Below are 23168 nucleotides of genomic sequence, written 5' to 3' on the forward strand. Positions count from 1 at the left end.
CAACTTATTGAGTTCAGGTTTGTGCTTTCAGTTTTCTTCTCTAAGTATAAATAAAAGTAACTTCTATTATTTTCTTGATAACCAAATGAGAACTTTGAGTATTTTTAAAAACCTTTGCAACTTGTACAATTGAATCAATGGGTACATAAATCAACTCTTGCAGGCAACCAACCAAAACCAACCATTCAGACCACCTCTGAATGCAGAGAAATACTTCCTAAAATACTGGTATATTTATTCCCTATCTGCATTTTCTTCCCACCTCCAGCACTACCTTTTTTCCCCTATCTGTTCTTCTGCATCCCCCTCACCTTCACTAAAAGCCTTGCAGTTTGGGTTTTCTGCTTGGGATTCTGTTTCGAATAAAATACACTTACCATACTGAGACCATCATTTTATTTATGCATACAGGCACATAGAGCAAGTCAGGAACCCAAATAACAAAAGCTTTGCTAAATCGTATAAATATGTAAGAATTTATTGCCAACATTTTAGAAGAATTTAAATCTATAATTTCATCTTAGTTATCCACATACAATTCTGGACTACTGTCACAATATACAGATATCCATTAGCTCTACTCAAATTAAATCACACTCAGCATAGAAACTTTCCTAGATTCACCTGCACAGCTTCAAATAGTTATTTCAAAAAGGTTAGATATGGAAAATGGAGTTTTCTGGATAACGTGATGGTCAGTTCCATCCCAAAGGAAGTATTTATTTAATACTGCACTTCTTACACACTAGGAATAAGTAAAATGAACGGTGTATGAATAGTGGGTTTTGTTAGGGGGAAAAAAAATAAATACATTTGCTATTAGATTTGAAATAGCCAACATATCTGAGATTACCTAAGCAATTAAAATAGAAAATAGGCATTTTGTGACTAACCCAATAGTACTACATTACGTCCCTTGTCATGTATGCACTTGATAACTGTGCAATGATATGAAAGAGAAATTTAAATACAGAAAATCCAGCAGGTAGCCCAAGTAATCTATTTGGAGTCTTTTTTTTTTTTTTTTTTTTTTTTTTTTTTTTAATTTCTTATTGTGTACCTTATGGAAAGTATATAAAAAACAGGTCTGATGATAACTTTGCACTCAAAAAGTCAAATATGTTATTCGCACAAATAATTCTTAAAGAAACATGGATAGGAGTATTAAATTTTTTAAAGGTGCATCAACCATTCCTGCGCCAAAAAATGAAGGGGAAGGAGACATTCTGTAAGAAAAATGTCTCAAGTGAATTTATTACTTTGACTCTGTGAATTTTAAGCACTATTTTCACTTGTATTTAAAATTAAAATATTCTTTTTAAAGAGGAGTAATTTGTCACCTTTATTTCTGACTAGAAAGAAGTGAAGAAGCGCTTCAAGTGTAAATGAAATTAAGAGATCGATCTATGAATGAGATTATTTCAATGCTAATAATTATATTCTGCGCTTCATGAAAGGAGTCCATCATTATAAACAACTCCCTGCAGATTGCAACTAATGCATAAACCAAGTAACCCCATTTGTTCATCTAGCTCATATTCACTTGTCATTCTTCCAATAAAACTTCTGTTTTATATACAACCTCTGTTGTTTCTGTTGTCACAGTTCAGCTTTCTGAGGCTGTTGCCCATTATTCTAATTTTCTTACTGAAACAAACAAACAAACAAAAAACCCAACATATTTCTTCACCGTAGGATCAGACTTTGGAAAAGACTTTTTTTTTTTTAAAAAAAAAAAAAGGTAGGTATGAAGAGGCTAGGTAAAAGCCAAGTTTTTTGTTGGTCTAACTGTACTGACCTTCTCTGTATGTCTTTATCAATCAGTAACATCCTGCAAATACAGATTTTTCATAAATATTCAAAGAAAACAAAACATTTCCACCAACCCCGTGATCTCCTAATATTTATATTAACAACAAACAGCCAACAAAGAAAGTAAAAAAAGGAATACCAGTGAAGTTAATGATGAAAGAATTTAGTTAGTATTCACTGTAATACTTTAAATAGAGTTGCCAAAAAATGACAGTAATCACGCTTTCAAAGATTATCAGTAAGTAAAGGATACATTATCCGCAGACCTAGAAAGAACTATTTAACATAATTAGGAACAATGGTATGATATAGTACCTTCCATTGCCCTTTTAAAGAAGACTTTACAGCTCCCACAGGTGAGTACTCCGTAGTGGCAACCAGAAGCCTCGTCGCCACAGATGAGACAAATCTTCTGGGGTAGTGATTCAAAGCTGTATTGGGAGCTTTGGCTGGTTTCTGTATCTGGCCTTGAAAAGAAAAAGAAGAGAAATGAAACATCCAGATTTGCAACAGTTAGCAACTTACCCAAATTAATCAGTTCTACAGTAAAAACTTCCTCTATAGAAAATCAAGGGGAAAAAAAAGCAGCATTGCCTTTCTGCTTAAGCTTCTCTTTACACCAGGATAAAAGGCACATTTGTAGTAGTGTCTACTCACTGAAAATGGTTTTGATAAAAAGGTTCAATTTGAGACACTGTCAAAACGTTCCATCTTCTTCAACTCAGCAAGTCCTCCGAGCAAAGTCATACTGACTTATCTTTTCCTCAACACAGCATGGCATAGAGATGGAACCAATTAGAAATCAACTGCATTTCAAAACTTCCTCCACATGGGAAATCACAGAGTTTTATCTCGATTAGAAAAGTCCTCAATAACCAGCATGTCACTTCTGCAAAAGCTGCAGCTTTTGATCAGCAGGCAATTCAGTGAGCAGGTTATGGCAAGTGATAAATGGAAAGCCAAAAGTGAAAAGCCAAAAGTGAAAAGCCAAAAGTGAAAAGTATTGCGATGTATCTTGTCAAGGAAAACAAACAAATAAAAACAGTCTAGCTAATCGTTAAGATAAAATCCAGATATCTCCACTGAAACAGTAGCACTGCACATACTTATTTTTAAAAGTATTTCTAGGTAATGCATAATGCCTCGCATACAGTAAGCCATTTCATTCTAGCAAATCCATATGCACATACAAAATGTTCCACTTTTTATGTGAAATTGACTACTTTTTCCTCAAATCAGAGCTCCTAATCTGAAGAATATTAACCAACACTGTCCATCTGCCAGTTCAGACATCAGCAACACTGATGCCGTTCCCCCCTTCTTTGCAGCTAGTTATTTCTCAAGACATCGCAGTGAGCAACCATAACAGAAGTGCTGCTTTTCTCAGATTGTAACTGTGCCCACAAGAGCATCAGCTGCAAATTAAAGAAATAATACCCCCGCTGGCTTCCTATCAGCGCTGGCATCCCCCAGCATGCATCAAAACACAGGAGAAAAGAGAAATACAGCCCCAACTACCGTCTAAACACAGAACCGAGGTAGCGAAACGCCGTCTTGATGTCCCTCGGCACCTGCCTGACTTCCAGCGCCCCACGGGACCACCTCCGCTATAGCCCAGCTTCACCGAGGAGAACCGCGGAGCTCAGCCCTTACCGCACGTAGCCCAAGTAGGGCGGGCACAGCTGGGGCAGGCCCTCCTTCAGCACGGCCGCGGGGAAGCCCAGCGCCTGGTGGTGCCCGTTGAGGCCGAGCGGCGAGTAGAGGCCGGGCGGCGCGGCCGAGGTGGACGGCAGGCTGTCGGGGGCCGCCGGCGGTCCGTACGCGCCGGGCAGGAGGGGCGGCTCGGCCTTGTAGAGGACGCACTCCAACGAGGGCTCCTGCGCGGCACGCGGAGGCTGTGCGAAGTCGACGGAGGCAACCTTGGCGCCCAGGAACGAAGGGGGGGCGGCGGGCAGACCGACGCCCTCCTCCTTGATCTTCAACGCGCTCTGGAAGTCGCCGTAAGCGAAGGGACCCTCCTTGCCGTCGGGCGGCGGGTAGCCGTACTCCGCCAAGTCCGCGGCGGGGGCGGAGGGCGAGGAGCGCGGTCCGAAGGCGCTGCCCTCGTACGCCGCCTCCACGTCCAGCAGCTGCCGCGTGCGCGAGGCCAGGAAGGCAGAGTTGAGCGGCAGGATGGGCACGTGCAGGTAGTCCTGCCCCGCGCCCGGCTCCACAGCCACCGGGGAAGCGGTCGCGGCGGGCGCCAGGCCGCCTTCTCCGGGCCCCGCGTCCCGCTCCGGGAAGCCGCGCTCCTCGGCGCCGGGCAGCCCCGGGGCTCTGCCCTCGCTGGGGCCCTCGGCTCCCGGACGCGCTTTCACGGCGACGCTCAGAGTGTCGGCGCCCGGCCACAGCGGAGCCCCGGGTCTCGGCTGCGAGGGGCCGGGAGCCGCCGGGGCGGCGTCCACAGCCTTCTGCTCAGGTCCGCGGCTCATCGGGGCGACGGGCACCTCTGGCACCTCCGGCCCGAACAGGGACCAGGGCGTGGCATGAGCCGCGGGAGCCAGGAAGGTGTCCAGGACGCTGTCCAGACAGTCCTTGGAAAGCGAGCCGCCGCCCGGCCGGTACGAGGGGCAGTCCCGGTCCTCCCGGTCCTCCTCCTCCTCCTCCTCCCGCTGCTGTGGCTCTTCCTTCTTCTCCTCGCCCTCTTCGTCGCTGCTTCTGGGGTAGAGCAGCCCGTCCAGGGCGACGTCGATGCCCTCCGCTTCTCCGCGGCTGGGGGGAGCCTGCAGCAGCACCGCCCCGTCTCGGGCGGACGAAGGCGCTCGGGGCTCCTTGGTCTTCACCTCGGTCATGCTGCCCCGAGCAGCGCTGGACGCCGCCAAACCTCCGGCGCGGCTCCTCGCGGCCCGGACGGAGCTCCCGCTCACATGGCGCTGCGTTACGAAGAGCCCCGGCCGTGCACCGATCGCCGCCGGGACGGTCCTACGGAGGGGAGAGCGAGCTGAGCGACTGCTGCCTTCCGAGGGGCAGCGGGAGGGCGGGCGGGGACGGCGCCTCGCTCCCCGCTGCCCGCCCCACCGCCGCTCGTACCGCTGAGCGGCGCCCGGGTTTGCCCCTCCCTTTTCCCCGCTGCCCCCGGCCGGCAGCCTCCTCCTCGCCCCTTCGGCGCTCCGCGCTCGGGCACCGCAGGCTCCCTCCGTCAGCTCCCGGCACGGCCTGGCCCCTCCTTCGCTCCGCCTGCCGCGGCCCTCCCACCGTTCCCTCTCGGCTCCGCTCCCCGCCGCCCAGCCTTCGCAGCCCCGTATCACCTCGTCCTCCGGCTCTTACAGGTGTCTGTCCTGCTCGAGGGGTGCAACGCCGGCTGCACGCAGGCTGGGCAAATCGCTGTACGGAGAGCTGTACGGGGAGGAAGACACGTCCTCTCCTCCCTGGTTCTTCACCCTCTCTTTCAGACGTTCGCTGTGTCTTTCAGGTTTAAGTTCCTCTACGCCCTGTTAGAATGAATACGTCTTCCATTTTCCAGTAGCAAAGAAACCAAGGGACTATTAAACACCTTACATCACATTATGGGGCCTCTGAAATACCCTACAGCAGAGAAAGCAAAAGGGTTCTGGAAGAAAATACCGGGAGAAAAAAAAAAAACATTAAAAATGAGGCATTCTGTGCTTCTAATACTTTAATTACATTGTTGAAGTGAAGAAAGGACGTTTTGAATGGACCTGGGGCTGGCCTTGCAGGGCTGGCTGGCTGCCTTGTGTGCACCAAGTTCCAACCTAGCCCAAATTACTTAAAACCAAGAAGTCGTTGTCTGTTCATGGCTGTTTGTGTGAATTGCTGGCTCGGTGGAGGATCATGTTCAGCTTGATAACACTATTTCTAATTCAAATTCACACATACACACACATACATTTGCATTATATAGCAGTCTAAGAAAACAAGATGGTGTTTAGAGATACAAAAAGTAAATTAGCCCAGGAGTAGCCCTTCTGACTTTGAATAGAATCAGTGTATTTTTGATTCAGAGATGTAAATTGTTACAAGCTTGCTTGTGCTCTGTGAGTAGAGCATGCTTCTGTGAAAGGGCATCTTTCTCAAAAACTCTTATCAGGATGAAATAGTTCCTATTGTTGTTTTACTTTTGGAATATTCTCAGATTGCATAGGAAAGCTTTGAGGGGAGGAAAGCAACTTCTTGAAATTATTTCAGTGGTCTGAAAGCTAACATCAGAAATGCAGAGCAAATTTATAGAAAAAGTGGCTTCAAATAAATTTTATTCAGAGCAGTGTGTACGTTTTGTATTATTCTTGGCAAAATAGTATTGAGTGATAGGCTGCTTTGGAAGTCTATATATATTTATTTTTTTTCTATTAGAAATAGAAATACATTTATAGTCACCTTTTTTTTTTTATATTTCTCCTCTCCTCTCCTCTCCTCTCCTCTCCTCTCCTCTCCTCTCCTCTCCTCTCCTCTCCTCTCCTCTCCTCTCCTCTCCTTTATTATTGTGCTTTGACCATAGCTTACATTTTATAAAATAGATGTCACATAGACACCTCTCTGTATGTTCCTAAGATTCAACAGTATGATGCACATTGTGATTGCTATATATAGGAACATTTCTCAAACAGAAGTGCCTCACCCTGTTGATATTGTGTAGAATTGCTTGCCCAGCAAGCAGCAAGAACCAACGGCAGTGTCTTTGAAAAGCCTATCAGGGGAGCAGATGTTCAGAGTCTGCCTCCAGAAGACAGCTCTGTACTGTTATGACCTGATATTAAAACAAGTAATTAATTTGAAGTGCTTCTTTGGCTACCGAGTTTCTTTTTTAATGATACAGTATTTCTCCCTTCTCCTCGTCTTTTTCTCAGAAGAGGCAGAAGTTCATCCCCAAGTCTCCACTGTTCATCTCCATGCCATTTTGGTTTTCTCCTGATATTTTCATGCTTAGTCAGCTAAGTGTCATGCCTATTTCTCCCCACGGCCTTGCTTTCTCACTTTCACTTCCCCAGATGCATGCCACACTCATGGCTTTCCTCCGTACTCCAAGCAAATGTGCTCCCTGGACTTATTTATATACAGTGACCTCCCTCCTTGCCAATGCTTCAGACCCAGAGAGAATGAGGAGGCACTGAACTGGGGTTCCTGGAAGGAAAGGAAAGCAGGCCCACGTGCTTCCTACAAAGCCAACTTACTGCTGCTGGGGACTTGACTGCTACAGCTCTATGCTAACAAGTCCATATGACTAAACACCTGAAAATTCACCAGAAAGATAAGTGTTTGTCACTTGCATTATTTGTCAGAATGTTAGCAGCTGAATGTTGTCCATGCTTTCCTTCCTAATTTCCTTTTTGTGGGTTACCAAATATACTCAACTCTTTAATGCTGAATTCTTGTTGTTTAAGGAAAACTTTCTGTGTTATTAATCTTCAGAACATTTGTCGGGTTTTGTCTTATGTCAACTTCATATAGTTTCCTTGAGGTTTCATGGCAATTTTTTTCAATTTTCTCTATATTTTTCTGTCCACAATCTTCATTCATTCTATTTTGTCATGTTCTCTCATCACTGTGTGCTCTTCTTGGCATTACTCTGTTATTATAAGTCTTTCAGTGAGAACATTTAACAAATGCCTTATTTTATTTTACTTTATTCTATTTTACTGATGTTATAGCATCATTCATTTTGATATTTTGATCTGTTCATCTTGTTTTCTCATTTTATTGTGGCTATCACTAGTATGGAAAAACAGATAGATCTTGTTAAGGTATTTCCACAGCATGTTTGGATTGGTTTGGTTTTGTTTTCAGGGCTATTTCAACCATTAAAATTGATACTGACATTTTTGCATTAGAGCTAAAAATGGCACTTTTTATAGTCAGTATATATATATATATATATATATTACCAAATGTAAGAATTTTTAAAACCAGAACGAACAAATTTGTAATTCAGAATAAACCTATTTTGAATTAAACTGTAAAACATTGCAGGATTTCTCTGATAGTGCTGCATTTCTTGAAATTCAACTGAAATCTGAAAATATAGAATTTGATAGCTCTGGTAATTTATTGTGGCTCTTTCTTTGCTCCATTGAAAAACTGTAGGAATAGGAAGAGATGCTTTTAGCACAACTTCTCAGCTTTGCTGAGCTGAGAGCACTACGATTCCTGTGTAAAATATCAACAGGAATGGTAATAGATCTGTACTGGCAATTCTCACGGTAAGGATGCAAGTTTGCATTTAGCTCTTTAAGCAGTTCCTGAAAATTTGTTTGAACATTCAGATGTTCAACATACAGCCTCCTTAAACAGCTTCTATGTATTTCAAAATCCCAAACCTCTCCCTAATGTAATCCTGAAATGTGGCCTGGAGGTCAACAAAATCCATTTTTCTCAGCTCAATTTCTCAGACTGAAGTGCAGCATTATTCTCAAGAGTGCTCCATATAAACAGTACCATAAATTAGTGACTTAGTGTTTATATCTGCAAAAAGAATGGGTTGATTACACTAGAAACTGCAAATTACTACAAAATAACTGCGGTAGTCCATGGAGGCATTTCTTACAGTGGCCACAGTGTTGTCCTGCACAGGGTTTTTGAGAGCAGAATGTAGTAGTTAAAAATACTTGTTGATTTTTCATAGTTAATCAATGCTTGACAATTGCCTTACTATCATTTGGTTTTTTAGGATATAATACACCTCAAGGTACGTTCCTTTTTTTTTTTTTTTTTTTTTAAGAAAGAAATCTTCTACAAAAAAAGCTCATGAGCTCATGAGAAGGAAAAGAAAAGCAACTTTCCAAAGTGCTCTGGGAGAGCTTTAGAGGTTTCTGCTGCTATTGGAGAAATGATATTTTTAGTTTTTTTTTTAAAAAAAAACATATATATATATGTATCTCTATAACTGCATCTTGCACTTCCTACTCAACAACAATAATCCAACTTTTCCTCATTTACTGTAGAGGATAATAAAATAGTCATGTCATGCAAATAAAAGCACATTCTTGGTATGTTATGCTTCTTAAAGAAATATGCTTCTGTGGCTGCATCTCTAATCTGTAAATATTTACAGACTGCTAAATTCCACTTGAATTAGGATGGCAGCAAACATTAAATATTCCTTCTGTCTCAGAGCTCCTCAGTTTTGAAATAGCAGCTAAGTAATGAGAGCATCTAGCACTGGGGATGCAGTCTGATCATAAACATTCACATTTGAGCTGGGTGATTCAGTTTCTGAAGGCAGGTAAGAGTCATAGGTATCTGTCAAGATGGTTCAGTTCAACTTCTGAACTCTTCACATAAAATGATGTGTTATTATCTTTAGTAGATATAAAGGACTTCTGTGGTCTGAAGGACTGACTAAGAGCCAGGAACCTAAACTTTTTTTTTTTTTTTTGGCAGTGCAATGTCTTAAATTGATGCTTAAAATAAAAGAATCAATATACTCTGCTATAGGAATCGTAGTTTTTGGAAACTATGCTTTAAGGCATATTTTTTTTCCCCTAAGAAAGGGCCTATATGAGGAAAGTAGTCTCTGGGGTCTGTTATCTGGTGTTTTGTTAGTTTAACTTAAGCCATCAGATTAAAAAACAAAAAAGCTTTCAAAATTGTTGGCTTACTAAATACAAAGTGGACCCAAACAAGTGCAATGGGATCTGCAAACAGCAAGACAAAGAAAGAAAGAAAGCAAACAATAGTTATAAAAGGAGATGAGGAAAAGGAAGCAAATCACAGTGTACATTACAGTATTTCTGCACTCGTGCACAGAAGTTGCTGCAGGGTTGGTATAGGTATGGAAGATGAAGTGTGCTCTGAGACACTTTTATCTTTATAAATTGTCCAAGGGGAGGAAATAAATTGCATTGAGTTATATTCATGAAAGTGATAGCTTCTCCTGACACAGAAGTAATATTTTTTTGTTTTATTTGTCTGTTTATGCTTTGGAAAATCTTTACTTAATGGCAGATTATTACACTCTTGTAGCTGAGAAAATAAGCAGGAGCACGAGAGGTGAGAAAACAGAGGAGACAAGAGGCATCTCCTGATATTATTCTCTACAGAGAGTGCTGTTGCTTGCTGGATGAACACCTCAAAGCCTTTCCAAATACTTTGTCCTCTGGCTTTCAATTAATGCATCACCTCAGGGTACTGGAGAGCACATAGAATCGTAGAGTCATTACAGCTGGAAAAGACCACTAAGATCATCTAGTCCAACCATTAACCTATCTTCACCATAACCACTAGCCATGTCCCTTAGTGCCACATCTCCATATTTCTTAACACCTCCACTGACAGTGACTCCACCAGTGCCTGGGCAGCCTGTGTCAGTGCTTCACAACTCTTTCTGAGAAGATATTTTTCCTAATATTTTACCTGAAATGCTGTATATCCATGTGCTGTACACCTCTTAAGGCGTAAGTGGGAGACCTTTACCCAAACACACTAACTTCCTCAAAGTGACTTTGTTGCTGCATTGTCTGGCTGCTTTATATAAAATACTCAATTTTCTGTATATGTGAAATGTGCACTTCAGCCTATAAAGCAGTTTTGCACAGACAACTGAACCCAGGTGGGATGAGAAAACTAACTCCCTAGCACTTCAAAATTCATGAGAGTGTATTTTAACAAGATCTGTGTACTGGCTGAAGAGTAGGAAGTTGCTACCATTGACACTGAACAGATGTTAAGCATTTCTGAGAATCAGAAAGTCAGTCATATTTCTTCAGAAATATTAAAACTACTGTTGTGCTTATATGGTGAATTCTAAATAGTCAGAAAAACTGTATAGAATCTCAAGAGATGCTGAGTTTGGTAGTGAATTTAGAGAGCCAAACTGATGGGAAAATATTATCAACATGAAGATCAAACAAGGACTGAAACTAAGCTACTGCAGCTCCTGAAAAGACAGCTGAAGTGAAGCTGGCCTTGCAACTGAGCTGCACTGTGAGTAGAAGTAGGCATGATGTTAAGTTTTGTGTAGCCACTGTTACCATCTGTAATTAGTCAACAGATACATACTTCCTATGCAAGTTCAGATTGCCTCAACAAGGGTTAATCTTCCATCTGCTTATTATACACCAAAGTTTTTCTTACTGATTCTACTCACAGTCTAATTTTTTCCTGAGGATTTTGGTTGTCAAAGGATGTCTCAAAACTGACTCTTCATCCTTAGTATGTTAACAGGCTCCACTGAATTATCAATTTAGGAAGTACAGAATTCATCAATAGCTTCATACTTAGCCATTCCACATTTAAATGGAAATAGCTAAATGACATCAAATCAAGCTTGTGAAAAATTATCCTCAGTTTCTTATCTTACTAAAAAAAAGGAAGCATTGATTATATCTCCACCTGTTTTACAACATATTTCTATAATGTGATTATGATAGCCATGCTGCTATCATAGCAGCTAGCAGGATATGTTAAATCTTTTCATTGATGTCACCTTGGATCCAAGCCTTCTTCTTCTTCCAAGTTCAGAAGAGGACCATGAAGATAATTGAAGCCTGAAGCATTTCTCCTACGAAGAAAGTTTAAGATAGACTTTGTTTATTCAGTCTGGAGAAGACAAAACTTCAGGAAGACCTTATAGTGACCTTCCAGTACACAAAGAGTTCTACAGAAAAGCTTGAGAGACTCTTTACTGGGGAGTGTAGTGATAAGAAAAGGGGAAATGGGTTTAAGCTAAAAGCGAGTAGATTTAGATTAAATATCAGGTTGCCCAGAGAAGCTCTGAGTGCCACATCCGTGTAGGTGTTCAAGGCTAGGTTGGATGGTGTTTTGTGCAGCCTGATCTAGTGAGTGATTTCTCTTCCCATGGCTGGATGATCTTTAAGGTCTCTTCCTACAGAATCACAGAATCACAGAATCACCCGGGTTGGAAGGGACCTCAAGGATCATGTAGTTCCAACCCCCCTGCCTAGCAGGGCCACCAAACATACACATTTAGATCAGGTTGCCCAGGACCCCGTCCAACCTGGCCTTGAACACGTCCAAGGACGGGGCATCCACAACCTCCCTGGGCAGCCCATTCCAGGGCCTAACCACTCTCCTTGTAAAGAACTTCCCCCTAACATCCAACCTAAATCTTTCCTCCTTCAACTTGGATCCATTTCCCCTAGTCCTGCTATTGTCAGCCCTTTTGAAGAGTTTACTCCCCTCCTGGGTGTAGGTTCCCTTCAGGTATTGATAGGCTGCAACGAGGTCGCCCCGCAGCCTTCTCTTCTCCAGGCTGAACAAGCCCAACTCCCTCAGCCTGTCCTCATAGGGAAGGTGCTCCAGCCCCCTACTCACACCATTCTGTGATTCTATAAAAACAGAATATAGAGAGTTCATATTGTGAAGCAGTCAGCAACTTATTTATGCACAAATGATTTACTCACCGAAAACAAGTGTGCTGTGAGTTTCTTTTGTGTGGGTAGTAATTTTGTAGTTTCAGCCAGAGACAACTTTATATTGATAGTGAGCTTTCATCTAAGCATCCTTTCCATCTTTTAGTGTAATCAAGAAAGAAATTACTGTAGGAAAATAGTTATTTGATTTAATTTTTTTTTCTATGTTGAAACAACTCTGCTGTGTGTTAACATTCTTGGCCAGGCTTTGCCAATCATGTCTTGCAGTATTCTCTGTTCTTATAATTAATGCATCCACCTTTCTCATCAGATTAAATAATTTTGAGTTATAACTTTTGATTTATACGGTGCCATTTGAGGAAAATGATTATCAAGAACAAGATTTACTTTCCCTGTTTTCTAATTTTAAGAGTCGTAGGCAAAACAGTGTGTATGTCTTTAATTAATATCTCCAGAAATTAAATTAGTTTATTGATGGTTAAACCCTCCTCTATCTTCATTGTTGGGCATATGATATAAAGAAACATTTCTGGAGAAGATGGGACTGTTTTATTGCTGCACAGCAAGGAGTGAAAGCATTCAAGAAAGTCTGAGTTACTTGATTAAATTGAAAATGAGTTATTATTTCATGATGAGGTAAGGTAATATTTTCCCATAATTACAGGGACAAGGCAGATTTTTCTAAGCACGTGTTTATCAGCAGTTTAACTGTGTGCTGAAAAATGGAGTGCACTTTGCATGGGTTAGCTGCACACATGCCTATGAGCTCAGCAGCTCTGCAGTAGAAATGCAGATATGAAGGAAAGTGCCCTGTGATGTTAAAAGTAAACAAAAAGCAAGGCAGAAATACTATACCTCGAATGATGCACATCAATCTGGATGATATGTGGCAATAACACTGACTCACTGACTCAAAGTATTACCAGTTGCTTTTGATTTAGCCAGGCATTCAAAGACCAAAATATTAAACTCTGTATTTTGTATGAGAAATTCTAAAGTGATAAACCCACCTGGCTGCATTGAAGTCAATGAAAGTATTCAACTTAAAAGCTGTCAAGGGACCAATATTTTTTCATTTCTCCAGTTCCGTAGTTCCTTCAAATCCTGTCCTCTAAGGATAACAAATACTAAGTTAAGGAGAATCCTAAAAGAATCTTAAGTGTGAACTTTTGGGGCTGGATACTTGTCTTGCTCTCATGGTGTCAGACAAAGCTAGCATTAAACATTTAGCTGATTGAAAAGAGTTAAGAAATTCCAAATCCTTGGAAAAGAGAGCATGACCCTGTACTGAGAGCAGTGAAAAGATGGTCAAGCAGCCCACAAGTGGAAATTTGCTGAAGGCTGTAATAATGCTTTCTTTGCACCCTTGCAGTGCTGATATCTTTGAGAGCTATGGAGCTTAAGTTGGGTCAGCAGCGTAATTCATGGATGTGAGGGTAACACTTGGTTGCTTGATAATGTGAACACTCAGTTTAAACCTCACCAGCTGTTCTTTATGGCTTGTTGCCCTTCTTGGACCTGCTCCAGCACCTGTCCTGTACTGAGGTGCCCAAAACTGAACACAGTACTCGAGGTGAGGCCTCACCAATGCCGAGTACAGAAGCAGGATGACTTCCCTAGTCCTGCTCACCACACCAATGGTGTCAATTAAAAGAAGAGCCAGACATGAGCCACAAGCCTGCTAGGCACCATCTGTGACTTGTGATGCTACATAACAGAAAGGGAGGGAAAGATACAGCCATGAGATGTGATGGCCGCTCAGTTTCTTAAGTGAATCAAAGTGCAGTAAATTTCATCATGGAAACTTAGTATCACAACATGACCTTTGTAAATGAAATCAACAGTTGAATTTGTGCAGAGTAGGAAATATGAAGGGCGATCAATTAATTTAACCCAATCTAAGGTGAACTGGGATAAATCCTAGGTTTAACACATTGAGGAAGTACTATTTACTACAGAGTAAAACCTTAAAATTGCACAAACTATTTTTATGTCCACCTAAAATGACAATTTGGGGATCAGTTTTTTACTTACTCATGGATGGACAAAAAAGACCTGGTTGCTTGTGCTTTATATTAACTCCAAAGAAGCAAACTTATTACTGTTATTAAAGATCACAGACATTCTGTTCCTTAATTTTGATGAACTATGGCTAGATAATCCTCTTGTAAAATGGCCTCCTTAATTCTGTTATTATTTGTTCTCGCTGGAGCTGTTTTCAGTCTCCAGTTCTGGGGTAAGCATTTGACAGAGTTAAGTGTGATCAAAACCTCTGAGAGAGAAAATGATTCAGTTGATTTTAGAATCATATAATGGTTTAGACTGGAAGGGACATTAAAGATCATCTAATTCCAAACCCCTGACATTGACAGGGTCACTAACCATTTAACCAGGCTGTCCAGGGCCCAATCCAGCCTGGTCTTGAACACCTCCAGGAATGGGGCATCCAGAGCTTCTCTGGGCAGCCTGTGCCAGTGTCTCACTGCACTCTGAGTAAAGAATTTCTTCCTGACAACTACCCTAACTTTCCCATCTTTTACTTCAAAGCCATTCCCCCTTGTCATATCACCACTAGATTATATCAAATGTTGATCTCTTTCCTTTTTACAAGCCCTCAGGTACTCGAAGGCTGCAATGAAGTCTCCCTGAAACATTTCATTCTCCAATTAAACAAGCCCAACTCTCTCAACTTTTCTGCATAGGAGATGTGCTCCAAATCTCTGCTTATTTTTATGGACCTTCTCTGGACACACTCCACTAGCTCTGCATCCTTCTTAGGCTGGGGCTGCAGTAGCAATGGTGTTGAGGAGACGGTTGGACTAGATGATCTTATAGGTCATTTCCAACCTTGTGATTCTATGATTCTATGATACTCTGTGGATGTACTACTGGATGTAGTACTCCATATGGGGCCTCATGATGGCAGAACAGAGGGGGAGAACAACCTCCTTCCCCCACCTCCCACCCCTCTTTTGATGCATCCCAAGATACAGTTGGAATTCTGGACTACTACACTGCTGGCTCATGCTCAGCCATTCATCCATCAGGACCCTGAAGCCCCTCTCCACTGGGCTGCTCTCAGTGAGTTCTTCTTGCAGTCTGGAATTGCCGTGACTCAAGTTTAATACCTGGAATTTGGCCTTGTTAAACATCATTAGCTCACATGGGCACATTTTTCAAGCCTGTCCAAGTTCCTTTGGATAGCATCCCTTCCTTCTATAGTGTCAGCTGCACCGTTCATCTTGGGATCATTAGCAAGTGCACCCTTGCTGAGCATGCACTCAGTCCCACTGTCTGGGTTATTGATATTGAAGATTACTGGCCCCAAGATGGACCTCTGGGGGACATCACTCATCACCGGCCTCCACCTGAGCATAGACTGACCACAACACTTTGGCTGTGATCATCACTGAATAGTCCACCCTTCAAAACCATCTCTCTCCAATTTAGAGATAAGGATGTGCTGCAGGCACAGTAAAAGCCTTGCACAAGTCCAGGTAGATGACACCTGTTGCCCTTCCTTTGTCCACCAATGCCATCACTCCATTCTAGAAGATCACCAGATTGATCAGACACAATCTGCCTTTGGTGAAGCCATGCTGGCTTTCTTGGATCACCTCTTTATCTTGCATGTGCTTTAACGTAGCTTCTAGGAGGATCCACTCTGTGATCTTCCCAGGCACAGATATAAGGCTCACCAGTCTGTAGCTCCCCAAGTCTTTCTTTCTCAACTTCAAAATGGTAGTGATGTTTCCCCTTTTCCAGTCACAAGGAATTTCACTTGACAGCCATACCATTTGAAATACTATGGAGAGTGTCTTGACAGCCACATGAGCCAGTTCCTTCAGGAACCTGCGATGCATGCCATCTGGCCCCATAGATCTGTATACATTCAGCCTCATGAGGCAATTCAGACTTGAACTGCTCCTAATGGGAGGGATTTTTCTTCCTCAGCCCCTACCTAGAATTTTAGAGACGCAAGACATGTGGGAAACCTGACTGCCAATGATGTCTGAGACAAGGAACTTGCTGAGTACCTCCACTTTCTGCATGCCTGTTGAAGCAGTTCTCCCTTCTTATTTATCAGAGGGGACATACTTTCCTTTGCCTGCCTCTTCTGACTAACATGTCTAAAGAAACCCTTCTTGTTATTTTTCACATTCCTGGCAAGTTTAATTCCATCTGTGCCTTGACTTCCTGATCCCAACTCTGAATGTCTGAATGGAATCCCCTTATTCTTCACAGGTTACATGTCCCTGTTTGTACATGTCCCTCAGATTGACTGTTCCACCATGCTGCTTTCTTGCCTCCTCTGCTTGATTTCTTATTCTGGGTGATGGAGAGCTCTTCTGCCCTCAGAAAGGTGTCTTTAAAGAGCTGGAAGCTCTTTATGCCCAATATCCCTGAGGACAGCTTCCTAGGGGTCTCATCCAATAATTCCTAAATAATTCCTTAAACATCCTGAAGTCCACTCTCCTGAAGTTCAGAAGTTCTGACTTCACTCTTGCCAGGCCCATGTTCCTCCAGATTGTGAACTTGACCAGGTCATGTTCACTGCAGCCCAGGCTACTTCTGAACTTAACCTCTTTAAAGGTCTCCTTCACACAGACAAGCGCCAAACCCAATAATGTTTCACTTGTAGTTGGGCTGTCCAATATCTGGACCAGGAAGTTATTCTCAACAGACTCTAGAAGTCTCTTGGATTGCTTGGAGCTCATCATGTTGTTTTCCAAGCAGACATCTAGGTGGTTTGAAATCTCCTATCAGAATGCGCACCTGCAAGCACAATGCCATTTGTAGCCAAAGCAAGAAGGTCTCATCAACAAGCTCCTCTTGATCATGTGGCCGGCAGTACACCCCAGACACCAGATGTTCTCTATTGGTCTGGTCCCTTATTTTAACCCACAAGCTCTCAGTCTCAACATGATTGTTTCTCTGAGGCACTCCTCAGAGTCTATCCACTTTTTAACATAAAGAGCCACTTCACCTCTCCTGGCTTGTCTACGCCTTCTAAAATCTTGTGGTTCTCAATGATAGTATCCCAGTTGTGCGATTTGTTTCACCAAGTTTCTATGATAGCAGTCAGGTCATAGTTTTCTAATTACGCCATGTTTTCTGTCTCCTCCTGCTTATTTCCCACTCTGTGTGCATTGATGTAGAGGCACTTCAACTGAGCTATCAGCCATCTTACCTCCTTGGAGGAGCCCTCCTAAATTCCTTTGGGCCTTATCTGAAGTTGAAGGATACATGTTAATTAAGATGATGGTGTAATTGGAAATAAAGACAGATACATGTCAGGAAGTTCTCTTTTTTAACACAAGACCTGGAGTCTACTACAGCTGTTAATCACTTTGCTTTGAAATTAATCTCTACATATGCTGGCTTTGAAAATCCAGCCATAACACATCTTTATATGAATATTGTTGTGTTGTTTTCTCGTGAGTTCTTTTACCTTCCTGTTATTGCCCTAGGCCAAAGAACAGCAACTACTGTTTCACTTTGAGGGGCCAGTGTACTCACAGAGAAACATGAAGACAAAACACTGCATAGTGAGATGCAATCTGTAGTTTTAATTTTCCCATAAAAGCAAAGAAAGATTGTAAGTGGTCATGGAAAAATCACAGAATCACACAATTGTTGAGTGAGAAGTTTGGCCGGCAGAGCAAGGGAAGTGATCCTTCCCCTCTACTTTGCATTGGTGAGGCCTCACCTGGAGTACTGCATACAGATGTGGAGAGACATGGACCTGGTGGAGTAAGTCCAGAGAAAGATCACAAAAATGCTTCAAGGGATGGAACAGCTACAAGGTTCTGTGGCCGCTTCTATTTAACATCTTTATTAACAATCTTGATGAGGGGATTGAGTGCACCCTCAGTAAATTTGTAGACAACACCAAGTTGGGAGGGAGTGTTGATCTGCCAGAGGGCAAAAAAGCACTGCAGAAGGACCTGCATAGACTGGATTGATGGGCCAAGGTAAACTGTATGAGCTTCAATAGGGCCAAGTGTCGAGTCCTGCATCTTGGTCATAACAACTCCAGGCATCTCTATAGGCTTGAGGAGGAGTGGCTGGAAAGCTGCCTGATGAAAAGGGATCTTGGTGTACTGATGGACAGTTGGCTGAATATGAGCCAGCAGTGTGCCCAGGTGACCAAGAAGGCCAATGGCATCCTGGCTTGTATCAGGAATGGTGTGGTGAGCAGGAATAGGGAAGTCATCCTACCCCTGTACTTGGCACTGGTGAGGCCTTATTTCGAGTACTGTCTTCTGTTTTGGGCACCTCAGTACAGAAAGGACATTGAGGTGCTGGAGCAGGTCCAAAGAAGGGAACAGGGCTTGTGAAGGGCTTGGAGAATGTGCCGTATGAGGAGAGACTGAAGGAACTGGGGCTTAGTCTGGGGAAGAGGACGCTGAGGGGAGACCTTATTGCTCTCTTCCAATATCTGAAAGGTGCTTACAGCAAGAGTGAGGATGGTCTCTTCTCATTGGTGACAGGTGGCAGGACGAGGGGAAATGGCCTCAAGTTGCACCAGGGTAAGTTTAGGTTGGATATCAGGAAAAATTTATTTATAGAAAGGTGTGTTAAGCACTGGAATAGGCTCCCCAGGCAGGTGCTTGAGTCATCACATCCATGGATGTGTTTAAAAACTGTTTGGATGTGGTGCTCATGATTTAGTGGACATGATTTAGTGGAGGTTGTTAGAGATGGGGTAGTATGGTTAATTTGCGGTTGGACTTGATGATATTTGAGGTCTTTTCCAACCTGAGCAATTCTATGATTCTATGATTCTAAGGACAGGCTGAGAGAGCTGGCGCTGGTCAGCGTGGAGAAGAGAAGTGACCTGAGAGTGGCCTTTCAGTATCTAAAGAAGGGCTATAGGAGAAAGGGGACAGGCTCTTTAGGAGGATCTGTTGTGACAGAAAAAGAGGAAATAGTTTCAAACTGCAAGAGATGAGATTTAGATTGGATGTAAAGACGACGTTTTTTACAGGAAGGATGGTGAGCCACTGGTACAGGTTGCCCAGAGATATGGTGGGTGCCCTATCCTTGGAGACACTCAAGGTCAGGCTGGATGGGGCTTTGAGCAACCTGACCGCGCTGTAGGTGCCCCTATTCTCTGCAGGGGAGTTGGACCAGATAGCCTTTAAATGTCCTTTTCAACTCAAACAATTCTTTAACTAAGAATCTATGCTTCCATATGCATATCTACCATATGCTGCATATAGTAGATTCTATGATTCTGTGACCACATCCAGGCAGTTTTGAAAATCTCCATAGAGGTGACCACAATCTCTCCAGGCAAATGGCACCAGTGCTCCAAACACTCTGAGTTTGCTTTCTGAGCTTACTATTCTATCTCTGGTCTTTCAGAACACAGTGTTCTGATCCGATTTTTAAGTAACTAAAAATTAGCATTTATGTGGAGGGTTCCCTATCTCCATGGATGGAAAATAAGAACCTGATGCTTTTGACATGACAGTTATCCAAGTCATTCATGATCTGGAAAATGAAGTGCTGTGACTTCTGGGATGTGTGATGCTGTTTAAAGAACACTGTTAGTGCACTGTGTCTGACTTTTACAATATTTTTTACAATATTTGTGCTTTTACAAGTCTGTGGGGAAAATTAACATGACCAGAAGCACCATATCTATTCCAGAGGTAATCTGAATTGAATCTTCATGCTATGGCATCACTGTGAAAATAGAAGCAAAAACAGCACTTGAGTGGAGAAATAATAGATACAAAATAAATCTTAAAATAGAAAATGGTACTGACTCATATTTAGCTGCCTCTCAGACTGATACATTCAAATGTTCTCTGTTGCTGATGCAGGATTTCATTCATCAGAAAGTGTCCATCTCTGGTATAAAATTCAGTAGATGTTCCAAAGCATTAGCAGTAGTTCACAAAGGATATGAAGAATGTTCTATCTCAGCAGAACAATAAAAAAGTTTTCAAACAGTACAAAACACAATTACCCAAATAAGAACCAGGTCACAGCACAGAACTGTTGTTCTGACCCATGCAAAAACAGCATTTTTATTTACAGGATGTTTAAAGACGTGATGCAATGACTTGCTGTATGTGTACTGCGCAGGAGCCTGACAGAAAAATCGAAAGTCATGTATAAGGAGAAAATTAAAAAACATAAATTAATATTGAATTGTTGTATGTGTATTTGTCACTCTTAGGCTCTGTACAACCAAGAATACAAGAATTTTGAAGACAGGAAACAAGTAATCAAGAGATAACTTATTATACTGCAATAGCAAGGAAATGTAACAAAGAGAAGTATTTGTTTCCCCTCAGCCTACTAGATCAGCAGAGTCCAGGGTCTGAGTTTTCAATTTGTGAGAGCTTGTGGCACTTGTGAAGTGAAAATAGTTTTTGTTTTATTTTCTTGTGGCTGACTTTGTTTTTTCAAACAGACAAGAAATAATTCTGACTAGAACCTGCTCACATGTAGTAGTGTGCGTATACATAGGATACGTAGACAGCTCACCTGTATGAATATATTGTACACGTACTTAGCCTACATATACAGATGTACATTCTAGGATAGGTAGAACTGCAATATTTTGCAAAGGCAATTTCTACAGTATTATTCTGAGGGAGAACTGTTCAGTCTTCATTGCATAAAATGAGACTAAGTCCATCAGATGCCTGTTATGTCAGCTGCAGCGCTTCAGTATTGTATCCAAGCACAGAGAGCATAACATTTAATTTACCAGATAGGGAGATATGGATAAGACTGTGGTGAAATGTTGATCAGCTGATCAGTAAAGATACATCTAGCCCATGAGATCCAGAATAATCTTGCAGATTCTTTTGTGTGCTCTTGACGTTTGCTGAGTTTGTGTCAGGAGGAGACCATGTACTCACCTTTTTTCAATTGGATGAAAACAGCAATGTGAGCAGAGAGTGAGCTGCAGTGTGATTCAAAAGGTTGGACTGTGAGGCATACCATGGCCCTTTATTTCATTACAGTGCAGGGAACATGAATACCAGCATCAGAACAGGCAAGTCCAAATCACCACTAATAGATTTATGTGACTGAAGTCATCGGGTTCCTGGTAGGCTTGGGACTAAGGGAACTTGTGAGAAGATGTAAAATAACCCCAGAAATTTTATTTCACTTCAAAGTTTTGATAGGATGCTTATGGTGGTTTAACACAAGGGCAGATTTCTAAGATAAAAATATATTTTTACTATGTTCACATTGGCATCTGTTGCTCCAGCCTAATTTTTTTATCATTCTGTGTATTCTATTCTAGACTTATACCTCCTTTATTGAATCTGTACTCAGTGATTCTGCTGTGGTGATCACTCCAAAATGTGCTATAGCATTTATGTACATTTGCAGATGCTAAATCATTTTCTTGTGTTTGAAGCTAGCCATCAACTACAGGAGATTTTCAATATCCCTTTGATTCTTTTGTTGCTGAAAAAGAAAGACATATTTAGTGCTTCCTTTGATTTTAAAAAAACATCTCCAGGTAAAAAATTGAATTAGAAATCCATTTTCAGCAGTGCATGTTACATAGAGTTTGGTAGTCAAAACAATATTCAGCTTTTCTGTCCAGGAGCCGAAAATGGGAGTTGAAGTATATCTAGCAAAGAAACACCATGGAGAGGACAAATATATCTCAAGATGTCAAAAGGAAACAAATCTATGAATGTGTAACCAGAAAGACTTTGCTCTTTCTGACTTCAGAATGAAAGATGCTCAGTTAAATTCTGGTGGTTGCTTTTGGTTATTCAGATGAAACCAAGAGGCTGAACCCCATGCTGAAGATTCTTATTTGGAGAACATTAGACCTAATGCTAAAACTAGTGGACTTAAATGATGAAGAATCACCAACATATGACATGGCATGAACTGGGAGAGAATTCACACCTCTTCCCTTTTCCAGAGTGGAAAAGTGCTGGAGAGTCAGAATATAAAATTCTATAGTTAAACTGTGGGGAACATTTGAGCCACCAAATTAATTTTGGCAGTTATAATGGGTGAACCTGGGAATTCACAAAATTATTTATGGATATTATTCATATTGTGTCATCTTCCTTATGCTGGTATTTCATTGTTGTTTAACTTTTAAAAGTTACATGGATGATTCTAAGAAAGATGCACAAAAAGGGTCTTCTAAATATTAATGGCCAAAGCATAAGTCTTTCAGAAATAGCTTTTCTGATATTTATAGCTATTCTTCCGTTTCTCACTTGATTTTTAAAGTTCCCAAAGCAAAGAAATGCTTCATATATATCTTTCCCTTTCTAATGCTTATATTAAAGAGCTTATTGTGGCTAAAGAGGCAGTTTAGTCCTGCTTTTTTTTGCCAAAGGAAATAGCTGGAATTTTTCTCTCCTTTTGCTTCTTCATACAGATGAGTTGTTTTTGCTGTTGCAAACTTCTCTAAGTCAAAATGTATGTTAGAGAACTGTGATTCTTTCTGCTTGCAAGAGGACATGACAGAAACGAAAGAATTTGCACAAAACATACCCCAAAGTAACAGGCCAAATCGTACATCTGCTTTTCTTCTGGGAGCAATATTCCAGAATAAAAAATATCAGCTGGTGCAGATCATCTACCTGAATTCCTTGCTTACAAATTCATATCCTGAGCCATATGACCTTCCAAAGCCCAGAGTTGAAATGCTTTAGCAAGTTGCCATTTGTTTCATTCTGTTAGCCACTTGAAAAATAACCTGGTTAGAACCACAGGCAGAAATAATAAAACAAGCTAACTAAATGATGCTGCAGTAGAGGCTATGGGAATTGTTGACTAAATGTAACTTTTTTTTGTGGTCTGTCTTGGTGTGTAATTATGAGAATGCGTAGGTGTTTTGAACACAGAAGATGAAATGAGCCTGTTTGGTTTTCCTGATTCAAATCTAAGAGAAGTGGGTTGGCAGTCATTAAGTTAGTGTTTTTTTCCATATGTACATCTGACCTAAATGATGATCTACTGTTTTCAGCATCTTTCCACAAGTCTCATCTGACTCATATCCTCTTGTCTGATGAATGTGAC

General features: G+C 41.7%; 1 protein-coding gene across 1 annotated transcript in view; it reads right to left on the bottom strand.

Moving 5' to 3' along the window:
• The window catches only part of PGR (progesterone receptor), a gene marked incomplete at both ends in the record, with an annotated part of 38024 nt that extends 33381 nt beyond the window's left edge, over positions 1 to 4643 (bottom strand). The window contains 2 exons of the mRNA XM_079549599.1: positions 2128 to 2279; positions 3466 to 4643. Of these exons, the coding sequence (XP_079405725.1) occupies positions 2128 to 2279; positions 3466 to 4643 (1330 nt within the window). The remainder of the gene's footprint in view (positions 1 to 2127; positions 2280 to 3465) is intronic.
• Between the last annotated feature and the right edge of the window lie 18525 nt (positions 4644 to 23168).

The sequence above is a fragment of the Tetrao urogallus genome (assembly GCF_951394365.1).
Source record: "Tetrao urogallus genome assembly, chromosome: 1".
NCBI lineage: Eukaryota > Metazoa > Chordata > Aves > Galliformes > Phasianidae > Tetrao > Tetrao urogallus.